Raw genomic sequence first — 19,670 nt, 5'->3', positions numbered from 1 at the left:
TAAACCCCGCCGCTGCCCCTCTTCCCCGTCAGGGGCCATGATCTCTCACACCCATTTGCATTTAGAAGCCGGATTTTTATCTTGAATAATTACACTTCATTTCTGAGTGACCCGGTGTAAAGCAAGCCCCTTTTAAAGCCGCCCTCACAGCAAGTTTATGAGGCGTTACCACATTTTCTTAACATTTTTCGCCTTCCGATCGTTTTTATTTCTTGTTGGGGTGGTGGCAGGTGAAGGCGCCCTGACCCCCCCGAGAAAAGCGAGCCGGCGTGTGCCGGGCTCACTTCTGCGTCTGTGGGGTTTGGTCACCGGTGGGGTGAAGCCCCGCTCCTGCCTCCCTTCCCTTGGCAAGCAGCAGCCACGCCGAGCTAATGGCTCCCACGGCCCAGGGAAGCTCCAACGGGAGAGGGACTGAAATCGGGGCTCCTACCTGGGGTCTGCTCTTCCCCGGCTGAGCAAAACAGGTCTCACGATTTTATTTACAAAGCCGGGGCTGATGCCACCTCGTTAGCATTATAGAACAGATTCCGCACACGCTTTTTTATTATGCAGCTTGGCGGCTGCTGTGTGAGACTGCGGAATATTTTACTGCTTTGTGGCTCACGTTCAATACGGCAAAAAGAAAAAAAAAAAAGGAAAAGTTGACGAAAATCCTGCTTTTTTTTGTTTTTTAAAATGCATCTTTGTTTTCAACGGGCCTCCTGCTGTGACAGAAATGTTAATTAAACTGAAACGAAAATAAATTAACCCCACCTAATATGAAAAGCCTTTGAAGGGAAAGCATCAGCCTAAAAACTGGCCGGGGAGGAGCTGGTCGTGCCCGCCCCTCCTGCCCGTAGGTGCTGGCAGGGGCAGCTTTGGGGGTGCTGGCAGGGCACAGCGTCCCTGGGTAAAAACCCAAGACTTTTGGCTCATGTGTCAAACAGAGCACAATTTAACAGCCAGGTTGTGGCCCGTCCAGACCAAAACTATAGATGAAATGTTATTATTTTTAATAAAATGGCAGTGAAGTCCAACTCGTGAGGGCCAGGCTACCTCCATCTACCTTGAAGCCCAGCTGAGGTTACCGGTTACCCACCAGTCACGGGCATTCCCGCCTCCAGCTCGCCTCACACATCCGCGGGGGCTGGAAATACCTGGCAACCAACCCCTCCGCCCTGCCGGCCCCGGCCGCATCCCTATAAATGAAAGAAAGGGCCGGCCTGGCCGCGGCGCAGCGCCTACTTTGATGTGCGGTAATGGACTTCGCTTTTAATTCGGGGTTGTAACTTCCATCCCGATGCAAAACCGGGAGCTGCGGAAAAGCTGCATGCATAATAAGGGGTGAAAGCAAGGATGCGGCGCGAGATGCGTCTGATGTTGGATGAGAGGGAAGATAGCCTTTAATCATTTTGTTTTCAAAGAAGCTTTAGAGAGCTCTTTGAAGATGAGGCTTTTTGAGAGCTGCTCCTGGAAAAAGAGGAGGCAGTGATACACGGGCGCCCACCTCCTGCCCATGTTGCCCGCCCCCTTGGCTAACCCACGGGTGGGAGCTGGTGGGTGCATAGGCACGCCTGTGCCCCCCGCCTTCAGCATGCGGCCCTCCGGGCTGGCAGCCGGTAACCTGCTGCAAAGCCACGCTGATCTCCTGATGCCCGTCGGGGCGAGACCCCAGTGGCGACAGCAGCACAGAACAACCGCCCCTGTGCCTCTTCATTTGGGGCAGTCACGGGTCCCCAGCGCGTGGAGCCAGGCACACAAAAGGACCGGTGGCTAGAAGAGGAGGGATGCCCTCCCTTTAGTGACAATGAGAGTATTTTTGTAATGATAATGTTCTGTAAATCGTGTCTTGCTGCCGTTGGATGAAAGGGAATGATAATGAACATCCGATCAGACTTTATTTTGAGGCAAAGCATCCTGATGGAGAGGCGTGGAAGCTGTGCCCGTCCTGTTAGTGCGGCGTTTGGGGTGGGAGAAGGCGAGAGTCATGTGTCACCCACCCGCTGCGGTCAGGCTGTGTGGCACCTGCACGGGCGGTTTCTTTATGGGCTGGGACCCGGCACGGCAGGCGTCTTCGCCCACACCTGAAGGCACCGAGGGCTTGAGCAGCACCTGGACGCCCCAGGCTGGGGAGGGTGGGTCAGCCCCACTCACCAGCGCTTGGCAGATGCCAGTAGCGTGCTTGGCTGTATTTTGAGGACTGAGGTCAGGATGCTGTTGTGTTAAATGCATCACGTACAAAATAAGCACATGGCTGCTCGCTCCAAAAATGTTACAGGCTGAGAGGAAAAGCCTTGGGGAATAGGGGTGCCAGCAGTCCTATTTCTACCTATTTTTACCAACTGGTTTGGCCTTGGTAAAACACCAGCCAGGCTGGCAAGTGACCGCAGGCTGTTGGGCCGTCAGTGGCATGCATTGCCCCTAAGCAATCGCGCCGAGCATGGTGTTACTGGTCGTGTCGGACGTTTTGTACATCTAGGTCTCCTCTCGTGTGGGTTGTAAAGTAAGTGTCTGCTGGCATTTGAGGTTATTTACAGATGCCACAGTGCCATGACAAAACAAGCCTAGGAAACAGACAAAATAAATGAATTACTGCCTCCCCCCCCATTGGAACAAGCCCTCCCCATTGGCATTGCAAGGGGCCTTGCTCCGGCTGGAGTAAGCGTGCACCGGGAAGCGGACAAACAGCAACACATCGGCACCCCTCCATCATGGTGACTCCCCACCCACCGCTTCGCCCAGCTGGGTCCTTACATGCCCAGCCCACCTCCCTGCGTTTTGTAGCGTTAAAACTGCACGAAGGTTTTTCACATCTCGAGTGCTGGTCAGCGTATGGCTCTAACAGATGCACTTTCCAGTCCCGTCAGAACAGGAGAAAGCAACTCCAAGTCCACATCTCCAAATTTGCTGCTGCACTTGGTACAAGTTCTGTGAATGTTTTCTGCAGCAATTTCCATTCCTGTACGTACAAACCCCCGACACTATTATTTTCAGACCGTGTGCCCATACCAGCACATTGAAGGTTAAGCTTGAAAGGCCTGAAAGAGATCTCATGTTTGGTGGGACCTGTCCTCTGTGCATTAAAACCAAAATCACTTTCCCCTTTCTGCCCTCTGGTCTGCAGCAGGTACTTAAAAACTGGCCTTGTTTTTGGAGGTGTGAATGCTCGGTGACAGGCTCCGCAGCTGGGGATGCAGCAAATAACACCTCGCAAGCGCAGGCTGCTTGGGGATTAAATGTGGCATTGCATGGTAAAAGCAAGGCAAATGACTTTGGGCTGTTTCGAGATAGCGTGTCGGACTCCTATTTTCACTTCTAAGTGATGCTGTGCTATTTTAGGCCAGGCCAAGCCTTGCCTTTGGTTTAATTAGGTTTATTGCTACAGCTACATGGCTGTGTGTATGTGTTAACATTTGATTTTTTTTTTTTTTAATCTAATGTAAGTGACTGAAATAAACAATCCAGACTTGATAGTCCCAGTGGGGGGACTGACATTTGGATTCGGCTCAAAATCTGTGCTTTTGACGCTTGTTAGGCTCCAACACCTCACTCAGAAAGCACGAAGCACAGGGCAGAGGAGGAGGGTGCTGCAGGGTAGAGCAATGCTGGCCACTTCCAACCTCATCCTCAACCTCATGCTTGGAGTGCTCCTCGGAGGTGCTCACTGCCATCACTGCGTCGGGTTTAGCTGATGGAGGGATCTGAAGAGGGGTGTTATAATGCCACTTAGGTATCAGTTTAATTAGCAGAGCTTGCAAAGTCTCCCTAGAAGGCACCTTGTGCCACCAAACCTGTACAGCCCCGCACTGCTGTGCCTGGGCTCCCCTCTGTGCCGTACCATCCCTGCTGAGCCTGTGCGTGAGAGACAAAACCAGCAAGGGCTGGGACAAAAAGAGAAGTATTTTGCACTGGCTTTGAGCCATGGAAGTCCCCCTGTGGCCCAGCAGGCCACGATCATGCCTGCTCGCTGCCTCTCCACTGCTCACTCCTACCCCGCACCATCACTCTTCTAATTTGGAAAAAAGCCTCGGGGATGGGAGAGCTGGGGCCGAGGGCTGAGGAGCAGGGAGCAGCCGTACAGCCCCCCTCTCCTTCTCCCTCCCCGGCCCAGGGCTCCGGGCAGGAGATGGTCCCTGCAGGGCCAGTAGCCCAGCACTGGAGAGCTGCCCCGTGCCGCCGTCTGCCCCGCTGCCTACGAAAGCACCGCACTCCCACTCCCATCAATCAGCACAGACCAGGTGCCTAGAAGCATCTCTTGCCAGTCGCCTTTTATTACCTTTAAAAAGCCAAGAAACCCAGAACAAGACAAAAACTGAGACCGTGTGAACATCATGCAATGGATTCACTTTAAAGCAAGCTGGGGGTGGGGGTGGGGTGGTGCACGGGGAGGGATGGATGGACAACCAAAAGCCATGTTAGAATAGAAGTATTGCTTCACCCGTGACTGAAGGCCAGATTGGGGGGACTGTCACTTGGTGGGGACGGTTGTGAGTGACCGGACCGATGCTTGAAGCAGGAAATGGAAACACACTCATGAGCCACCATCCCGGGTAACCCCAGATGCGATTCTGACCCAAATGCAATTTCTTATGTGGTGATGGCAGTGAGAAATACCTAACTCTTGCCATGGGTACTTTCCGCCTCAGCAAAGTCTCTTTGGAAAGGAGCAGCACAATGAATACTGTTACAAGTTGGGTTTTTTTTTTAGTTCAATTCTCTCACTTAGCGTGCCTAGTACTCCGGTAGTCAATTAGTGAAGTGGCTATTATCCAGCAGGAGTGAAGTTACCGCACTCTGCCCTTCAGTCCTACTCTGTCGTCTTCAAAATTCATAGCACAAACTAGAGTAATATTAGCTTCTCAAAAGAATGTGTTTTGGAGAGTTTCAGCTACCATGGAAATAACTTTGCATCTTGTCCATCATGTGGATGTGACAAAACACATGCCCTTATTTTCCTGAGGTATAGCCAACATTTGAGTTCATTACATTTAATGGAGTAGGGTCACCCATAAAGTTATTCATAAGGTATATTCTGAGTGGTTTTCACCTTCTCTTTGAAAAAATAAATTATATCAGCATGTTCACGAGGTACAAATAGTGCTGGCATTTCAGCTGTTATTATGTTATTAACTTTTTTAACCTAATAATTTTCAATCAACAGTAAGAAGCAATTTTCACTCACTCCAGTGACCAGAGTTGGAGATCCTGCGAAGTGTTCTCGTAGGGTTCACCTTGACAGACACCTAATTCCCTCCCAAATCGAAACATTACCCCCGACACTCCTATCACGGTTACTGAGAATTTCCATTTCCCCTTCGGTTAGGATTTAACTTCGAAGGCAAAGACTTCCTAAGCTATGGGAGAGTAAAGATAGATGGTATGGGAGAAGGCGGCTGATGAAATGTAGTTGACTCCGGATCTGAAATATTTTATCCCTCCTCAATGTAGGTTAAATTATTCTTCACCTTTCCCACATCCATAATTGTCGCTGATCTTGGACCAACTCAAAACCCTACTACTGAGTTCAGTAGACTCAAAATTGCCACTAGAACTGGAAAAAGAAAAAAAAAAAGAAGAGATTTGTTAGTGTCCATACACAATATCCCAAGACTATACACAGCTATGAGATACAGCAAATTTAAGAAAGGCAATTTTTTTCTCATCACTGAGTATTTATTATATATAACAAATACATGAAAAAGAAAAAACTATATTGTGTGATATAAATAGTTTATTTACATTACAGAAAAACATCGAGACAATGTATACTATTTCAAATATATCCATACATAATCAAATATAGCTGTAGTACATGTTCTCATTGGTGTAGATTACCACAAATGCAAGGCAACATGTGTAGATCTTGTCTTAATCTTTTGTCTATAATACTGTATTTTGTAGTCCAAGCTCTCTGCAGTTAGTTTTGCCATTGTGGAAACATGCGCTCTTTAAATTAACCTTGTCGATGCTCTTGTTGTGTTGTCTGAACTGTAGTGCCCTGTGTTTTGCTTCTGTCTGTGGATTCTGTTGCTCCTGGGACATTTCCTGGAAAAGAGAGTTGTGAGAATACACGGCTCTTAACAGCGCGTCTGCTCGACGGGCGGCACGGGCAGCGGGGGACGTGAGGGCGAGAGAGGAGTCCTCCGGCCCTCAGTGTGTTTCCTCTTCAATGAAATGAAATGGGCTGGTTAATGGCAACAGTACCACCGAAAAACCCCCAACCAACCCAACAAACAAACCACAAACCATATTGTAAACAAATATATAGCAAGGGAAATGTTAAGATTCCGGGTCCTTACTGGTGAGCAGTGGCAACTCTTCTGCATTGCGACAGCCCTGCCTGCACCGCGCCTTTCCTCTTTAAATAACAGATTTATTTTCAGCAGGGCGCAGGTGGAAGATTTAGGGCGGCCTCACGCTCACCTGTTCAGCGTCCCAGGTCTGTGAAGCATTTACAAAGTGGACGCGGGGGCTGCCTTTCTGAGGAGCTAAGCGTCCGCAATCCCGATGAGTCTCCATGGAAATGCTCCCGTGCTCATGTCGTTAGCAAGCAGCTACTTTACTTACGGGTGCCTGCACCGCACTACGCTCCTCACACGGCTGCTTGGCTTAGCATGGGAAGCAATCGCACTGGAAAGACCAAAACCTTATTTTCCTTTGGATGGCTGCAAAAGCAAATCTCTTCTGCCTTGGGACCTTACGGTGCTCCTCAGCAAGGGCACATTTCAACCTCTTACCCGCAGCAGTGTCGGCTATGGGGGCTGCTATGAAGAGCTTAAGGGAAAGGTAATAGCCTGTTTCTGATTTCCTCCCATGGAAAGGCACCCTTAGGCAGAAAGCATGGAGAAGCTCAGCCCCAGGTGGAGGCCGCAGGAAGTTCCAAGCAGCTGGAAGCCAAGGGGGTTAAAGCGGGAATTGCTGGGCAAGCAGAACCACAGCAGGGCGACCCCCACCCTCTAAAAATGCTCATCCTGTTTGCCTTTGTGGCATCGGTGGGAAAACGGTGAGCTACAGACAAACAGCCAGGAATAAACCCGGTCCTTCACCCAGGGTGACCTAGTTAACATTTTGCATGGGAGGAGGAAGAAGCTATTCCTAATTTGGCCACGCATTTGTCCTCTTTCTTCAGCTGAAGCCCAGTAAGAATTTTTAGCCTGGGTGCGCCTCTTTCTGCCCTCCGCGTGGGCAGCTGCACAAGAACGACTGAAACACCCGCTTGGAGTGGGGTAACAGAAAGCCCGACAATACCCCAAACCATACTGACATGGAAAAGAAAAACCCTCTCTTTGTACTGGGCTGACTTGTTTTGCTGTTAGAGGGAGGCTTTCAGCGGCACCTTGTGAAACCCTTTGGGTTACGCACCGGGGAGAGCCGACCCGTGCAGCGAGAGCCCCAAGCACTTGCCTTCAGTGCTGCGTCAAATAACTAACAGCAAAATGGAGCGAAATAAATTTTTACCGACCCCTTAAAATCAAAAAGGCCATTTTTTATTCCCTATCGAATGGGAGCGATGCTGTAGTTTTGTGACACCAACTGAAAGGCTAAACAAGAGCAAGAGCATAAGGACTTCCGAAGCCTTTAGAAATGCTAAAATACAATTACATAAGTGTCTAACAAAATATGGGTCAGATTGTCTTGACTTGCCTCACTTTTAAGCCAACGGGACCACCCCCTCACGATGAACTGTCGGGCTGAGCACTATATTTTGCCTCATTCCTTTCTTGGAAGCAGTAAAGTAGGCTGCTGCCATTACTCCAGGAAAAATAAGCCTGCATCTCCAGCGCTTTTGGAGGTCATGGCAGAGCTTTCATTATGAAACTAATGCAGACTTTAGCTGGTTCGCGACTTCATGACAAACTCATTATTCACTGTGTGTTCCTAAAAAGGCGATCAAACTTTCTGTGTGAGTCAGGGAGCCGCTGCTAGCAAACACGGGGCCGACTCACCGAGACGCACGCCACGTGCGCACTGACGGCCTCCCAGCCCCGGCTGTCCCCAGCCTGCCTCTCCTGCCCCATCCGCCGGAGCTGGCACGGCAGGACCTCGCAGTGCTCCCTGGGAGATGGGACCAACACCTTGACACGCTGAGAGCGAGCACTGCTAAATCCTGCTGCAGCGGACGGTGGCCATGTGGGCTGACCAGGCCACCAGGAGTTCCCCCCCGACTCCCAGAGGATGAGGCTTTACACCCGAAGGCACAGCCCAGCTTTGCCCCAGCACTCAGCCACGTGAAGGAGAGGGTTGGGGAACCAGTCGTGGGAAGCCACAGTGGGCACAACTGGACTGGTTTTGTAAGAAACATGGAGGTACCAGGTGGCTGGGGGACGACCAGGATGGCCAGCAACCCCAGGGGATGCAGCTGTGTGTTCCCAGAGAATGGTGGATACCGACTGCTCCACCTGGAAGCAAGGAGATGAGCATCTCACGGGCGCTTTCCCAAAACTGACACTGACAGTATCTATAGGGTCACTCAGTCCAAGGTCGAGAGAAATCGATTCAAATGTAAAGATTACTCCAATTAAGATGATGAAAAAGCATCCTTTAACCAAAACTGCCCGTGTTTTAATTGCATAATGCACTAGGCTACCAACTGTCGGAAGCCTGGGAAGGCCCCAGGGCCAACACCTGACACCAGGGCAGCTTAAATGCAACGCCACGGCATTTACAGGTAGGCTGGGTCCCAAGTGCATCTGCCTTTCCTAAGAGGGGCGGGGGCATTTAACCAGCTTTTCAGACTTAATCATCTGCTAAAATAGAGCGACAGCTTTTCCTTGGTCCTTAACTCTTTAATCAAAAGTTCTTTGTAGTGCTCTGTGTGGGGGATGCTTTCATTTATGAACACAGCAGTTTTATCAATGTAAACTAGGCACTGGAGCACAGGCTGCCTGCCCTCCCTCCATTGAAGCTTGCTCGCAAGCTTGAGTTACTCACAACGTGATTCATAGCAGGTAAAACACATTATGCATTCATTTTTAATCAAGTTATTTCTTCACATAAATAACACTGCTGTGACTAAACATTAGGGAAGCACTAAAAATGCAAAGCTGTAAAGAAAACTGCTGAGAATCACTATGACACTAGGCCATACCTATATTTTTTGCCATCCTCCTTCACTTCTATCATTGCTTCTCTTTTGCTTTACCTCTGAGCTCAAAGTCCTTGGGCGTAGGGACCGTGCCTCATTGCTCCACCTCCTTCCCTCCCTACCTCTTGGCCTCTGGTCCCCTACTCCTCCACCCCAGCTGCTTATTCCCATTGCTGGCACAATGTATATATTCCCAACATTCCCAATGCCGGCACAAAGCGAGGAGTAGCCAGGTGGCCAACCTCATTGAGGAGTCGAGCCACTTCAAAACAAATAATAAGTTTTGCTGGTTGAGTTTTCAGCTGAATCCATCCCCTGACCAGGTTTGTTGTGTGACTACAGAAATGCTACTGGTGGCACAAGAGCATTGGCAGGACGCAGTGCCCAGGAGTCAGGGGAGGAGGCAAGGGCTGACCGTCCCTGCCAGCAGCACAGCTTGTTTATCTGGATTAAAATCTCTGCAACCAATGGCCCTAAAGGTGCCTGGGAACTGCTCAGGGCCTTCCAGCAACAGAAGACACCCCGCCCCGTAGACTTGCACCACCCCACAGGTGTGATTTTAAGAGTAACGACAGTAATGATAGCTAAAAGATTTGCCATGGTAGTCTTATGCGGCTCAAAGTCAGGGTTTGGATACAGTGCACCAAACTCATTTGATAAATTAATTAGGTGAAGCTGCACTGAAATGAGCGGCAAAGGATTTGCCTGCAGCAGCCTCTGAGTGAGAGAAGTTTCCCTTCTTTCTCCCAGGAACCTTTTAGCACTTTCCAGAGTTCAGGGTGTGGAGTTCAAACCAGTACAGTCAGGTTCTCCAGAGCAGATGACTTCAAAAACTCAATTACTTATGCATATGCTGCCACAGCACTCTCTTGTCATGTGGATTTCTCTTAGGCCACTTAAGGGTACACTTTTGCAAATGTATCTCGAACGCTGGGATGGAGGATGCTCTGCAGTAATTACATGCATTACAGAAAAAAGTCAAAAGATCATAAATTAACTTGGTTACACAGGGTGTGGGAAAAGGTACCAGCTATGTATGAAATCAGTGTGATGGGTAATTTGCATTGCAGTACCAGAACGCTCAGAGCACCCTGTCTTCATGCTTCAGTATAAAGTACTCGGTGTTACTGCGTCAAGGTGACAGAACTGGAGTCACTCAACAAAATGATACAGAGCATTTGTTCCATTATCAGTGACTACACCATCTTCTTCTCCTTACTACTCACTACATTTTTGGTTGTTTGAATTACTTCTGTGAATATCACTACAATATAAGCTATTGCCTCCTTCAGCATTTACTGTTGAGTTGATGGACTCAGCTTGGCCAAAAAGTAGCTGCATTTCATCAGATGAAATGGTTTATGCCTTTAGGCCAGAGAAGGACTTATGATTTTTTTTTTTTTGGTGTGTGTCTTTTCTAGAAACAAATGCTACACTTGCCTTCCAGCCAGGTAGCGCAACGTAGGGACTGAGATATATTAGAGAATTTATTTTCTACAGAGGTGTGATACCTGGCTTTTTTTTTTTTTTTTTTTTTTTTTTTTTGTCTTTTTAAAATAGATTTATTTCTAAAAGTGTGATTTATCGGTGTTGCTAGCTGAGTGACTTTAACCTCATGATTTCTGAGAGAAGCCTGAAGACACCTTATGTTCCGAACTTACCCCAAGCCCTCCCAGAGCCAGTAATGCAGTTCAGTGGGGAAACAGAGCAGCAGGGGTAGGAGGGGAAGGATTGCATTTACCCCTCTTGTTCCGAACCACCCCGGGGCTGTCGTTTCCATTCAAACAAACCCTTCCTCCTCATTAAAGACAAAATAAATCATATACGGCTTGGTATGCCACCATCTAGAGAAGACCTTAAAGCATGTGCAGTACCTTTGAACGTGTATATAAGCCTAATGAAATCATTTAATCAATGGGATTGCAAACAGGCTTAAAAGTTTGTATGCTTTGCCTGATTAGGACTAAGGGAATGGGCCCTCGAGGAAGCCAGAAGGAGATCTGATTAGTTTTATTAAGTGTTGATCCAGCTGTTGTATTTATATTCCCCTTATTTATACGAGCAATATTTGTCCAAGCATCTGAATACAAAACAGAAAACTTCACTTGCTGTAAGCACCTACCTAAGTTTGATTAAGGTGGACATAAAAATTCAGTTATAATAATAAAGCAGCACTGGCTGGCTGGACCAGACGATATCTTTTTAGCATTTGTTATTGGTACTGTCACTGCAGAAATCTGTATAATCAGTGCACAAAGGAGGAAAACCAAAAGCTTTTTCTTCTTCTATTGCAAAGCATCAGAGATACTGACCTTGTAATACAGAGGACTACAACACAGATGATAGCAATCTGGATGGTTCCAATCACAGCTGCTATTAAGACATACTGAAATCGTACTGGACCTGGAACCACATATAAAACGCTGTAGTCCTTTTTTTCACAGTGTTGTCCAGTATAGCCGGCATCACATCTGAAAGGAAAAATATTTCTTCCAGTTATATCTGCTGCTTTTGAAGAACGATGAAACAAATTATATCTGAAAAATATAGTATTCAGTGGCTTAAGCACATGCTTATGTGGGGTTTTTTTTGGCAGGATGGGCCCCTGGGAAAGAGCACCGGTGCCTCCTTCAACCTCTGAGAGGGAAAGTTTCAGGTCCCCGGTGCCACTGACCTCTGCGAGAGTGAACGACACTGTGATAGTGCCAGGAGGCGTCCAGGGGACAAGGACTTGTCTAGCATCAAGTGGAACTACTTGCATGTCATATGAGAATCCATTTAGTTCCTTGCACAACGTATTTTAGATTTCTCCCTTTTTCTGGGGAGGTGCGGGAGGGTGAAAAGCCATCTAGTTATGGCTCCTTATGCAGATTACCCCTAAGGAAGTGATAAGCAATCATCCAAGCTCCATATGAAATGTGATTAGATGTTCCTGCAAGTGGATACATCATTTACATTTTGTCTGGTTGCTATAAAAAACCCTTCTGTTGATACTGCAACCATCCACCCCACTGCTGCCTGCCGTGCTGCTCACCAGTTCCCATCCTGCAGCCTGATATCTCCCCTCTGTGATTTTGGGGGACAGTGGTTTTCCCACGGTAGGTCTTGCACTCTTACCCCTAAAAAGCCCAAGCAGGAAGATGTGAAAATCCAGGTCAATGGCAGCAGCAACCATAAGCTTGGGCTCCTCTCAGAAGTGTCAGTGGGGCACTAACCCTGATGGGTTAAGCCTTGAGCTTCCACCCTTTTCCTCTCCCACATTCCCACAGCAGCCAGCAGCTTGAGGAAAGGACATTTTCCAGCTTAATGGAGAATGCAAAATGCAGCAGTTGCAAAGAGCAAAACGTGCCCTGGCTGTTTGGGGGAGCTGGGAGAAGCTGGCTTGAGGATCTGCCCTGGTCCATATATCTTTGCTCTCCCAGTCCTATGTCCTAGGAAAATGCTGTTTCATGCATAATAGTCTTTTTCTTTGCCACCAGGCCACTGGTTGGACTTCAGAAGTAACATCCCCACCTCTGCAGGGAGGCATTCACTGCAGAAACACATGCTTTCACCATTAATTTCCCCATTTCACCTGCCCTAACCTCCTCCAAAGCTACCTCCCGCACAAAGGAGCCACCTTCTCCCCAGCTTGCTGCCCCGCGAGCACCCCTCCTGCCACAGCAGGGACGTATCCCTGGTGGCACTCGTCTCCTTCAGACTGCGGAGGCTACCTAGCAGCTGTCTGAGCACTTTGTGAAGTGCTTTTTAAATATATCTAAATATAACTGCAGGTTACTGAATGTTTTTACAATCAATTAACATTGCGCATAGCTTTTGCACATAAAATGGGGACTTTGTTGAATAATTAAAGTCTAATGGGTTTTGTAGTATAAAGGGCCATGGTTACAATTATTTTCCATAGTTTATCTAGATAAAGTGTTTTGGAAAGTCAGTATTTTCATGTGCGTAGCCTTCCATCCTTGGTAGGAGAAGGGTTACCTGCAAGACGGTTCCAGCATGTTAGTGGAGTGCTCACACTTGCCGTGCATGCAGAAGCCATTGTAATGCTCTGGACAAGGGATGTAGATCCCTCTTGCACTTTCTTCCAGTTTATTTGCATTCTCTGTGAACACAGGTGAAGGGAACATTAACATGACAGTGCAGGAGAAGGCAAAATGATGGCAAGAACTCAACGTATGAAAGAAAGGAAAACCAGAAGAACATGATGTGAAAGGTGTTGTTTACGGGAAGCAAGAGCAAGGGTTTGCACATCTAATTCCTGTCAAGTTACAGCAAACGAGACACCAGAAAAAATAAACTGACTATTCAAAAACTGATTACAGAATAGCACATGAAAAATGCCTAATCATGTCTGTTATCCTCTACAGACTGTCTCCTCACACTCAGGCAAGGCTCAGGACATTTACCTGTAATATACCACTGCAATACATTTGGTCATTCAACACAGCATATTCAGAAAGATAATTTTATGGCTGAAGTAGAGGAGTGGGAGTCCAGAGCTGAAGTTTCTCATCAGTGCCGCACGCCCACGCCCTGGAGCCTGCTGGCCTCCTCCCCATCCCACAGCACGGGTACCTTGAAACCAGTTTGCCTTTCTGTGCCTGCTTCTGCAGCTGTTAAATAGTCACTGAGACTGCAGATCCTGGAAAAGACTTCCTTCCATGTAGCCAGGAAAACAGAGGCTTCATTTAGTTTTGAAACAGGTTACGTGCTCAACATTTACATTACTAGCTGAAAGGCAGAATGTTACTTGCTATAAGCTCACATGAATTTTTTAGGCCACCAAGGTGTGAATTAATCTGGGTAATTTTGGCAAATTCTTCCATTTAACCAATACTTATGATATCTCAAATGGTAAAAATCCTTCTTCTGTGACAGTATCATCTACCCACAATTAATCAAAAACAGAAGAAAAAAACCCCTCATGATAGATGTCTGAGGAAATGTAGTTTGCACACAAGTAAGTTGAAGCATTTGTATCTTCCAAAGGAATTCCCCCTTTCAGTGTCATGAAACAGCTGCAGGTTGTGTTCTGCCTCCAAGCCAGCCGTGCCGGCAGTAGGCATGCTTAGGTATTATCCCACCTTTGGGAAGAATGCGTGCGGCAGATCCAAGGTTCAGATTTTCATGACGAAATTTCTTACCTATCACTGCTGTCCAAGAAGAGTTTCAACAGTCTCTGCCAATTTGCACTGATAAAATTGGTTATATTGCCCTTATGTTAAAACAGGTGAGGACAAGCCCCCAGCAAATGAGAATGACGGGGCACCCTTTACACCCCTGTAGAGAGCTTTAACTTCTCTTTTGTCACTAGGACTTTCAGGACCTCTGCACTGTGGATCATTATTGCATCTTTCTAAATGCACAGATGTTGAACACAAACCCATCTGCCTCTCCTGGTTCCCTGCTTACATTGGGATATCTGTGCGGGGCTGCTGTGAAGGCTGTTAATGACAACGCAGCGCAGAAGTGGGTGTCATGGTGTGGTGACGATTCCTGGGCTTGGGGCTGACCCCTGTCTCTGGGATGGCACAGGCAGGACAGGATGACAGGAGGCATGCTATAGGCATGGCAAAACCTCCTTCGAGAGCTTGCCCAGGGATTTCTGCTACTGGAAAGAGCTGGGAGTAGAAGGCCCATTTGGTCTGGCACTAAACATTTTTTGCTACCCTCTAGGTGAGGCACTGGCTACCAGCATGTGAAATATATACATAAGAGTTATTATCCCACCAGGACTTCATGCATGTTCCTTTTTTCCACCTGGAAATCTTCCTGGAACAGAAAAATACGTGTGTGACATATGCCAGCTATCAATGGACTTGCCCAGCGCACACAGGTAGATCCTGATGCGCTCAGGACTTGTTAGACTCCATACACGTGTAGTGACCAGCTGTGCACCATGCCTGATGGCTACTGGGTGTGATGGACCTCAGCTATGGTCTGCATTCAAATACATATCTGTCCTGAAAACTGCAGGAAGAAATATAGGATCCTCATTAATAAATATTTTTTTCTATGGTGGAAAATATTTCCCTCAAATCTTCCACTAGTGGGAGTTTGCTTCCTTTCTGAAGAACAGGAGACTGCTCTCTGTGTGTGTGCATGCTTGCATGCGTAACTCCAGTCCTTCCTTCTCAGGCACACAGAATCACAAAATCGCAAGGGTTGGAAGGGACCTCGGGAGATCATCCAGTCCAACCCCCCTGCTAAAGCAGGTTCTCCTAGAGCAGGTTGCACAGGACTACATCCAGGCGGGCTTTGAATATCTCCAGAGAAGGAGACTCCACAGCCCCCCTGGGCAGCCTGTTCCAGTGCTCCGTCACCCTCAGAGTAAAGAAGTTTTTCCTCATATTCAACTGAAACCTCTTATGTCTCAGTTTGTACCCATTGCCCCTTGTCCTGCTGCTGGACACCACTGCAAAGAGTCTAGCTCTGTCCTTATGACTTCCACCCTTAAGATATTTGTATGTATTGATGAGGTCCCCTCTCAGTCTTCTCTTCTTCAGGCTGAACAAGGTACCCAGGCGCCTTGGTGATGTCTGTGTGCCACCATCACCAACCAGCGTGAGAATCCCTGCTCTCTCAGATGAGCCAGCAGTGTTGCTAAAACGGTAGGATGCCATTTGGTTTCTGGTTTTTTTTAAAGGCACGCTTCAAGATGGTGAGGGAAATCATTACTTCCAGGACAGACTAATCCTCCAGGACTGGAAAGGGGGACCAGGACCTCTCTCCCAGACTTGCAGATGCTCTCACTGTATGTGGGCTGTAGGGCTGGTAAAAAGAGGAATGATTTTGCCTCCTCCTGCAATCATGTGGGTGGAAACCATGTTTTGTTTAAAAAGGTCTCTAGTATACTTTCTAGGATCCTGCAGAACTTGTAATTACACCTCTAAGTGTAATGTTCTGATGGAGCATGCTTTACTGAATCAAAAATGAGATGGCCCAAGCTCTGCTGGCACTTCATAGGACAAACACTTCATATGGGAACACTTGTCATCTGGCTGGGGAGAAACCACAAATCTTAGACACGAATTGTCTGTAGTCCCTCATTTTGACTGATGACTCCTCTAATAGAGTTAGGGATTGAACATAAAGGCAGAAAGGGGGAAAAAACATGTATTTATTTTGATCTGCCATTTTGGTCATTCAAAAGACAGACCGCACTGAAAGCATCATTTACTTCAGACAGAGAAGTTCCCCTCCTCTTCTGGCACATTTTCAATTCCCCCAAAATAATTCCCCTGCCTCAAACCAGGTTATTTTTCTCATTACACAAAACATCTTTTCAGATTCAAAACAGAGACCCAAACACCACAACATGCTTTAAAAGTTCTTTCATGTTAAAACTGATTGCTCTCATTACTGAAGGATCTGAGCACTTTCCAGTAATCCAGCCATCGATGAAATACTATCATGAATGGATCACAGGGTTTACATCACTATGAAACAAGAACTAGAAATCATTTCTAAAAAGAGAGGATATGAATAAAAAACATGTTTAAATTATGAATCAGGTAAGAATGGCATAAAGTTCAAAAAAGTAAAACTGCATGAAATAAATTAAGACTTGCCCCCGTATTATAATTTTGGATTACTTATATATTCAGTACTGGAGGCAATCCTCACTAATCAGATTATAGTATCACCAACCTTGGGAGCCCATCTGCCACACCAACCGTACACCCACCAAGAGAAAAGCTGAAATGGAAAGCTACCCAATTTTCTTCCAAACAGAGCAGAGCGGTATTCACAGAGCAACCACACAGAGCAAACTCAAAGTTTGTCAGTAAAGTTAAATTCGGTAACTCCTCTTCAAACATTAGACGTGCTGCACTGTTATTGGCAACTACATGTGAAAGTTTTATTTACACCAAAAAGACAGATTTGTACCTTTTTGCGATGGCTAGAGTTTGAGACAGAAGCTGTAAAGCCTGAAGATAAAAATTGGACTGGGTCAGTCTCTCCTCTCTCTGGACAAAAGCAATCCCTGCCACATTTCTCAAAACGCTTCCCTTTTTTATTTTAAAAAGAAATACACCCTTGCCCTCCAGATCAGCTGTATTCAGAAATCTTTTTCTTGAAGCATTTTGCTGATAGAAAATGTCACTTTGATGAAGCCAACATCTTTTGCATTTCTGCAACATTTTTTGCATCTTTAGCCTAACATGACATTTCATATTGTTCACATCTTTTGTTAGTGCCAGAACATGACATGATAGCCTATCGTATAAGATATACTAGTCACAACAGATTATTTTTAAATGCACTGAGGCCAGATGCTACTTTGTGTAGACTGAAACAGCTTATCATCTTGCTTACTAGAAGTCTCCCCGTTGAACACTTGCTCTCCAACCTTTCTGTGGATGGCAGGGAGCTGCCGAGATGATGAGCTATTTCGCTGGGGTAGCAAATTGGATCCTGAAAAGTTATCCTGTGTGACTAACCACCCGCTCGGTGATCTTGCTTTTGCTGATGGATTATCATCTGAAATGTTAAATAAATTATTTAAAGCCATCTTGTCTAAATTCCTTAACCTATGGCTGTTCCTATCCTCTGTTAAGAAGCAGCGGAAGAATTATTTCAAACATATTTTGTATTATTTTTATTTTAATTTCTGGTTTAGCTATGCCTTTACTTCAAAGTTTTTGGAAGCTGAATGTGCACTATTAGGATTCTCAGGTAAAAATCTCGGTGAAGGCTGAAATTCAAAAGCCGAAACAGGCTACGTGGTTGCAGGACCTGACTCTGCAAGTGATGAGAACAACGCAGCCAGATTCTTCTCTGGGCGGCCCTCACTGGTCCCCAGCTCCCATCTGAGCTCACACGGAGCTTCTGTTCCACAACTGAACATGTGGAGTAGCTCCGCTGACAAACGAATAAATCCATTAGTGCCCTTGATGAGGATTATATGAAGTACTGCCTGGAGTGCCCAGAAAATTCTTCCCAGACATAAGTTCCTGCAATCCACTTTGGAGAAATTAGATAAAAATCTAAGCAAAAATAGGATTCTTATGTCCAAAAATTGACTGCCAGGCACTTAACAATCAGTTCTGCAGGGCTGATAATTCTGTCGTTCTTTACGTATGAATCAGTGAGACTTGCTAGGTGATTTCAGGCAAGCAACGTAGAGGGCCACTGCCTGTAAATTCGCACGTTAGCGTTTTCAGTGTTGTACAGCATGTAATGTTGGAGCTTATGGAAATCATAACTGCCCATATGAGAAAGTATTGGCTCACGTACAGTGTTAATACCTTGTGTACAGTCATCACTGGACGGAGGGAGGTCCTGCCAATATACATATATTTCATCAAATAAGGGATGGGATGGTGAACGATGTGCAGCGAAAACTATTTTGACACCTATCTCATTGGAAACAGTGGTTAAGGAGAACTGATTTACATAATAATTTAATCTTTTAATACTGCTGAGGTCAGCCAGATTTGCAGCCAAAAGGTCTCTCTGATATTGAGGCAGTGACTCCTTGCACATCACATTTTCAGAGGATGTATGAAAGGGGAAAGGGATTCTTGGGTCAAACGGATGTCCTTAACCTTCTCAATGCTTGTCCCCCCTGCTCCTTTTACCTCCTCGGCAGCTCTCCCAAAGATACGATGTGGAGCATAGCATGGGGAATTTACTTAACAAAGTTCTTCTGCTCTACATGATAGAGATGTGGTGCAGCAATTCTTATGAGAGATCAAAACAAAGGTCCAGAGTGTCTCAACCTGTGGAGCAAAGGTGGAGGATGCCCTGAGTTTTGTGGAAGAGCTTCAATGATTGACTAGGGGTGGGACTCCAAATCCTGTGGATGAGCCTAGGGACAGCCTAGGTTACTCATCTGCAATCTTCACAGAGTCAGCAACTGCTGCTCTTTTGGGGGAAGGGGGAACTTCATCAGCCCAGCAATCTTTGCAGCATCTGCAGAGGTTTGAAGATCCCTCTGCAAAGTCAGGAGGAACGGGGTGGTAATGGTGTCGCTCCCTCTGAAAGTGCAGAATTGCTTTAGCAGGTTTTCTGGTACTTCCCCCTCTCTAATAGCATCTAACAAGAATTGAGGTCCCACAGCAACTTATGAGGATGAAGTCCTTAAGCAGGCTTCCTTCCTACCTACTCGTAATGAAGAAATGTGCTGGTAAATCCCAGCTCAGACCCGGCTCTGATGAGAGAAAAGAGATTTCTCCTGAGTCTTTGCTCAACGGCTCCAGACACCCTGCCCTTGACAAAGCTGCCAGCAGCCACGCTGCCGTCCACCACCACAGCCATACCTCGTCATTAACAGCTGCTCAGCTCTGACCTATTAATTATCTTGACACAGTATGTTGCCTTCCTTTAAAACCTTTAAAACCTCACTCTTGATCTTACGACTATAGAGCATCTCTTTACAATGAAGAAAATGTGCACAAGCAACTTGCCTGAGAATCACTGTTTGGGTGGGCGTTGGCGTGAGAATTCGGGAGGAATTGCTTGCTGCCACTCAAGGGGGAGCTCACCGGCCCACTCTCCCTGAGAGCTAGTGGAAAGTGAGACACCAAATGTCAGCTGAAAACGTCTGGCACCACTATGCTGCAGCCCTCGCCTAAATTCATCCTGCAGCCGCTCCAAG

The 19,670-nt window shown here is 46.8% G+C and overlaps 1 protein-coding gene across 1 annotated transcript in view; it reads right to left on the bottom strand.

The window, feature by feature from the left end:
- Positions 1 to 5,433: 5,433 nt before the first annotated feature.
- TMEFF2 (transmembrane protein with EGF like and two follistatin like domains 2) overlaps positions 5,434 to 19,670 on the bottom strand; it is a 136,304-nt gene continuing 122,067 nt past the window's right edge. The window contains exons 9-12 of the mRNA XM_035899118.1: positions 13,046 to 13,169; positions 11,377 to 11,535; positions 5,938 to 6,024; positions 5,434 to 5,530 (exon numbers count right to left, since the gene is read on the bottom strand). Coding sequence (XP_035755011.1) covers positions 5,434 to 5,530; positions 5,938 to 6,024; positions 11,377 to 11,535; positions 13,046 to 13,169 — 467 coding nt within the window. The remainder of the gene's footprint in view (positions 5,531 to 5,937; positions 6,025 to 11,376; positions 11,536 to 13,045; positions 13,170 to 19,670) is intronic.

The sequence above is a fragment of the Egretta garzetta genome, unplaced genomic scaffold (genome assembly GCF_000687185.1).
Source record: "Egretta garzetta isolate BGI_Z169 unplaced genomic scaffold, ASM68718v1 scaffold297, whole genome shotgun sequence".
NCBI lineage: Eukaryota > Metazoa > Chordata > Aves > Pelecaniformes > Ardeidae > Egretta > Egretta garzetta.
Note: the sequence above shows the minus strand (reverse complement) of the source record. Positions and strands in the feature narration are given on the sequence as shown.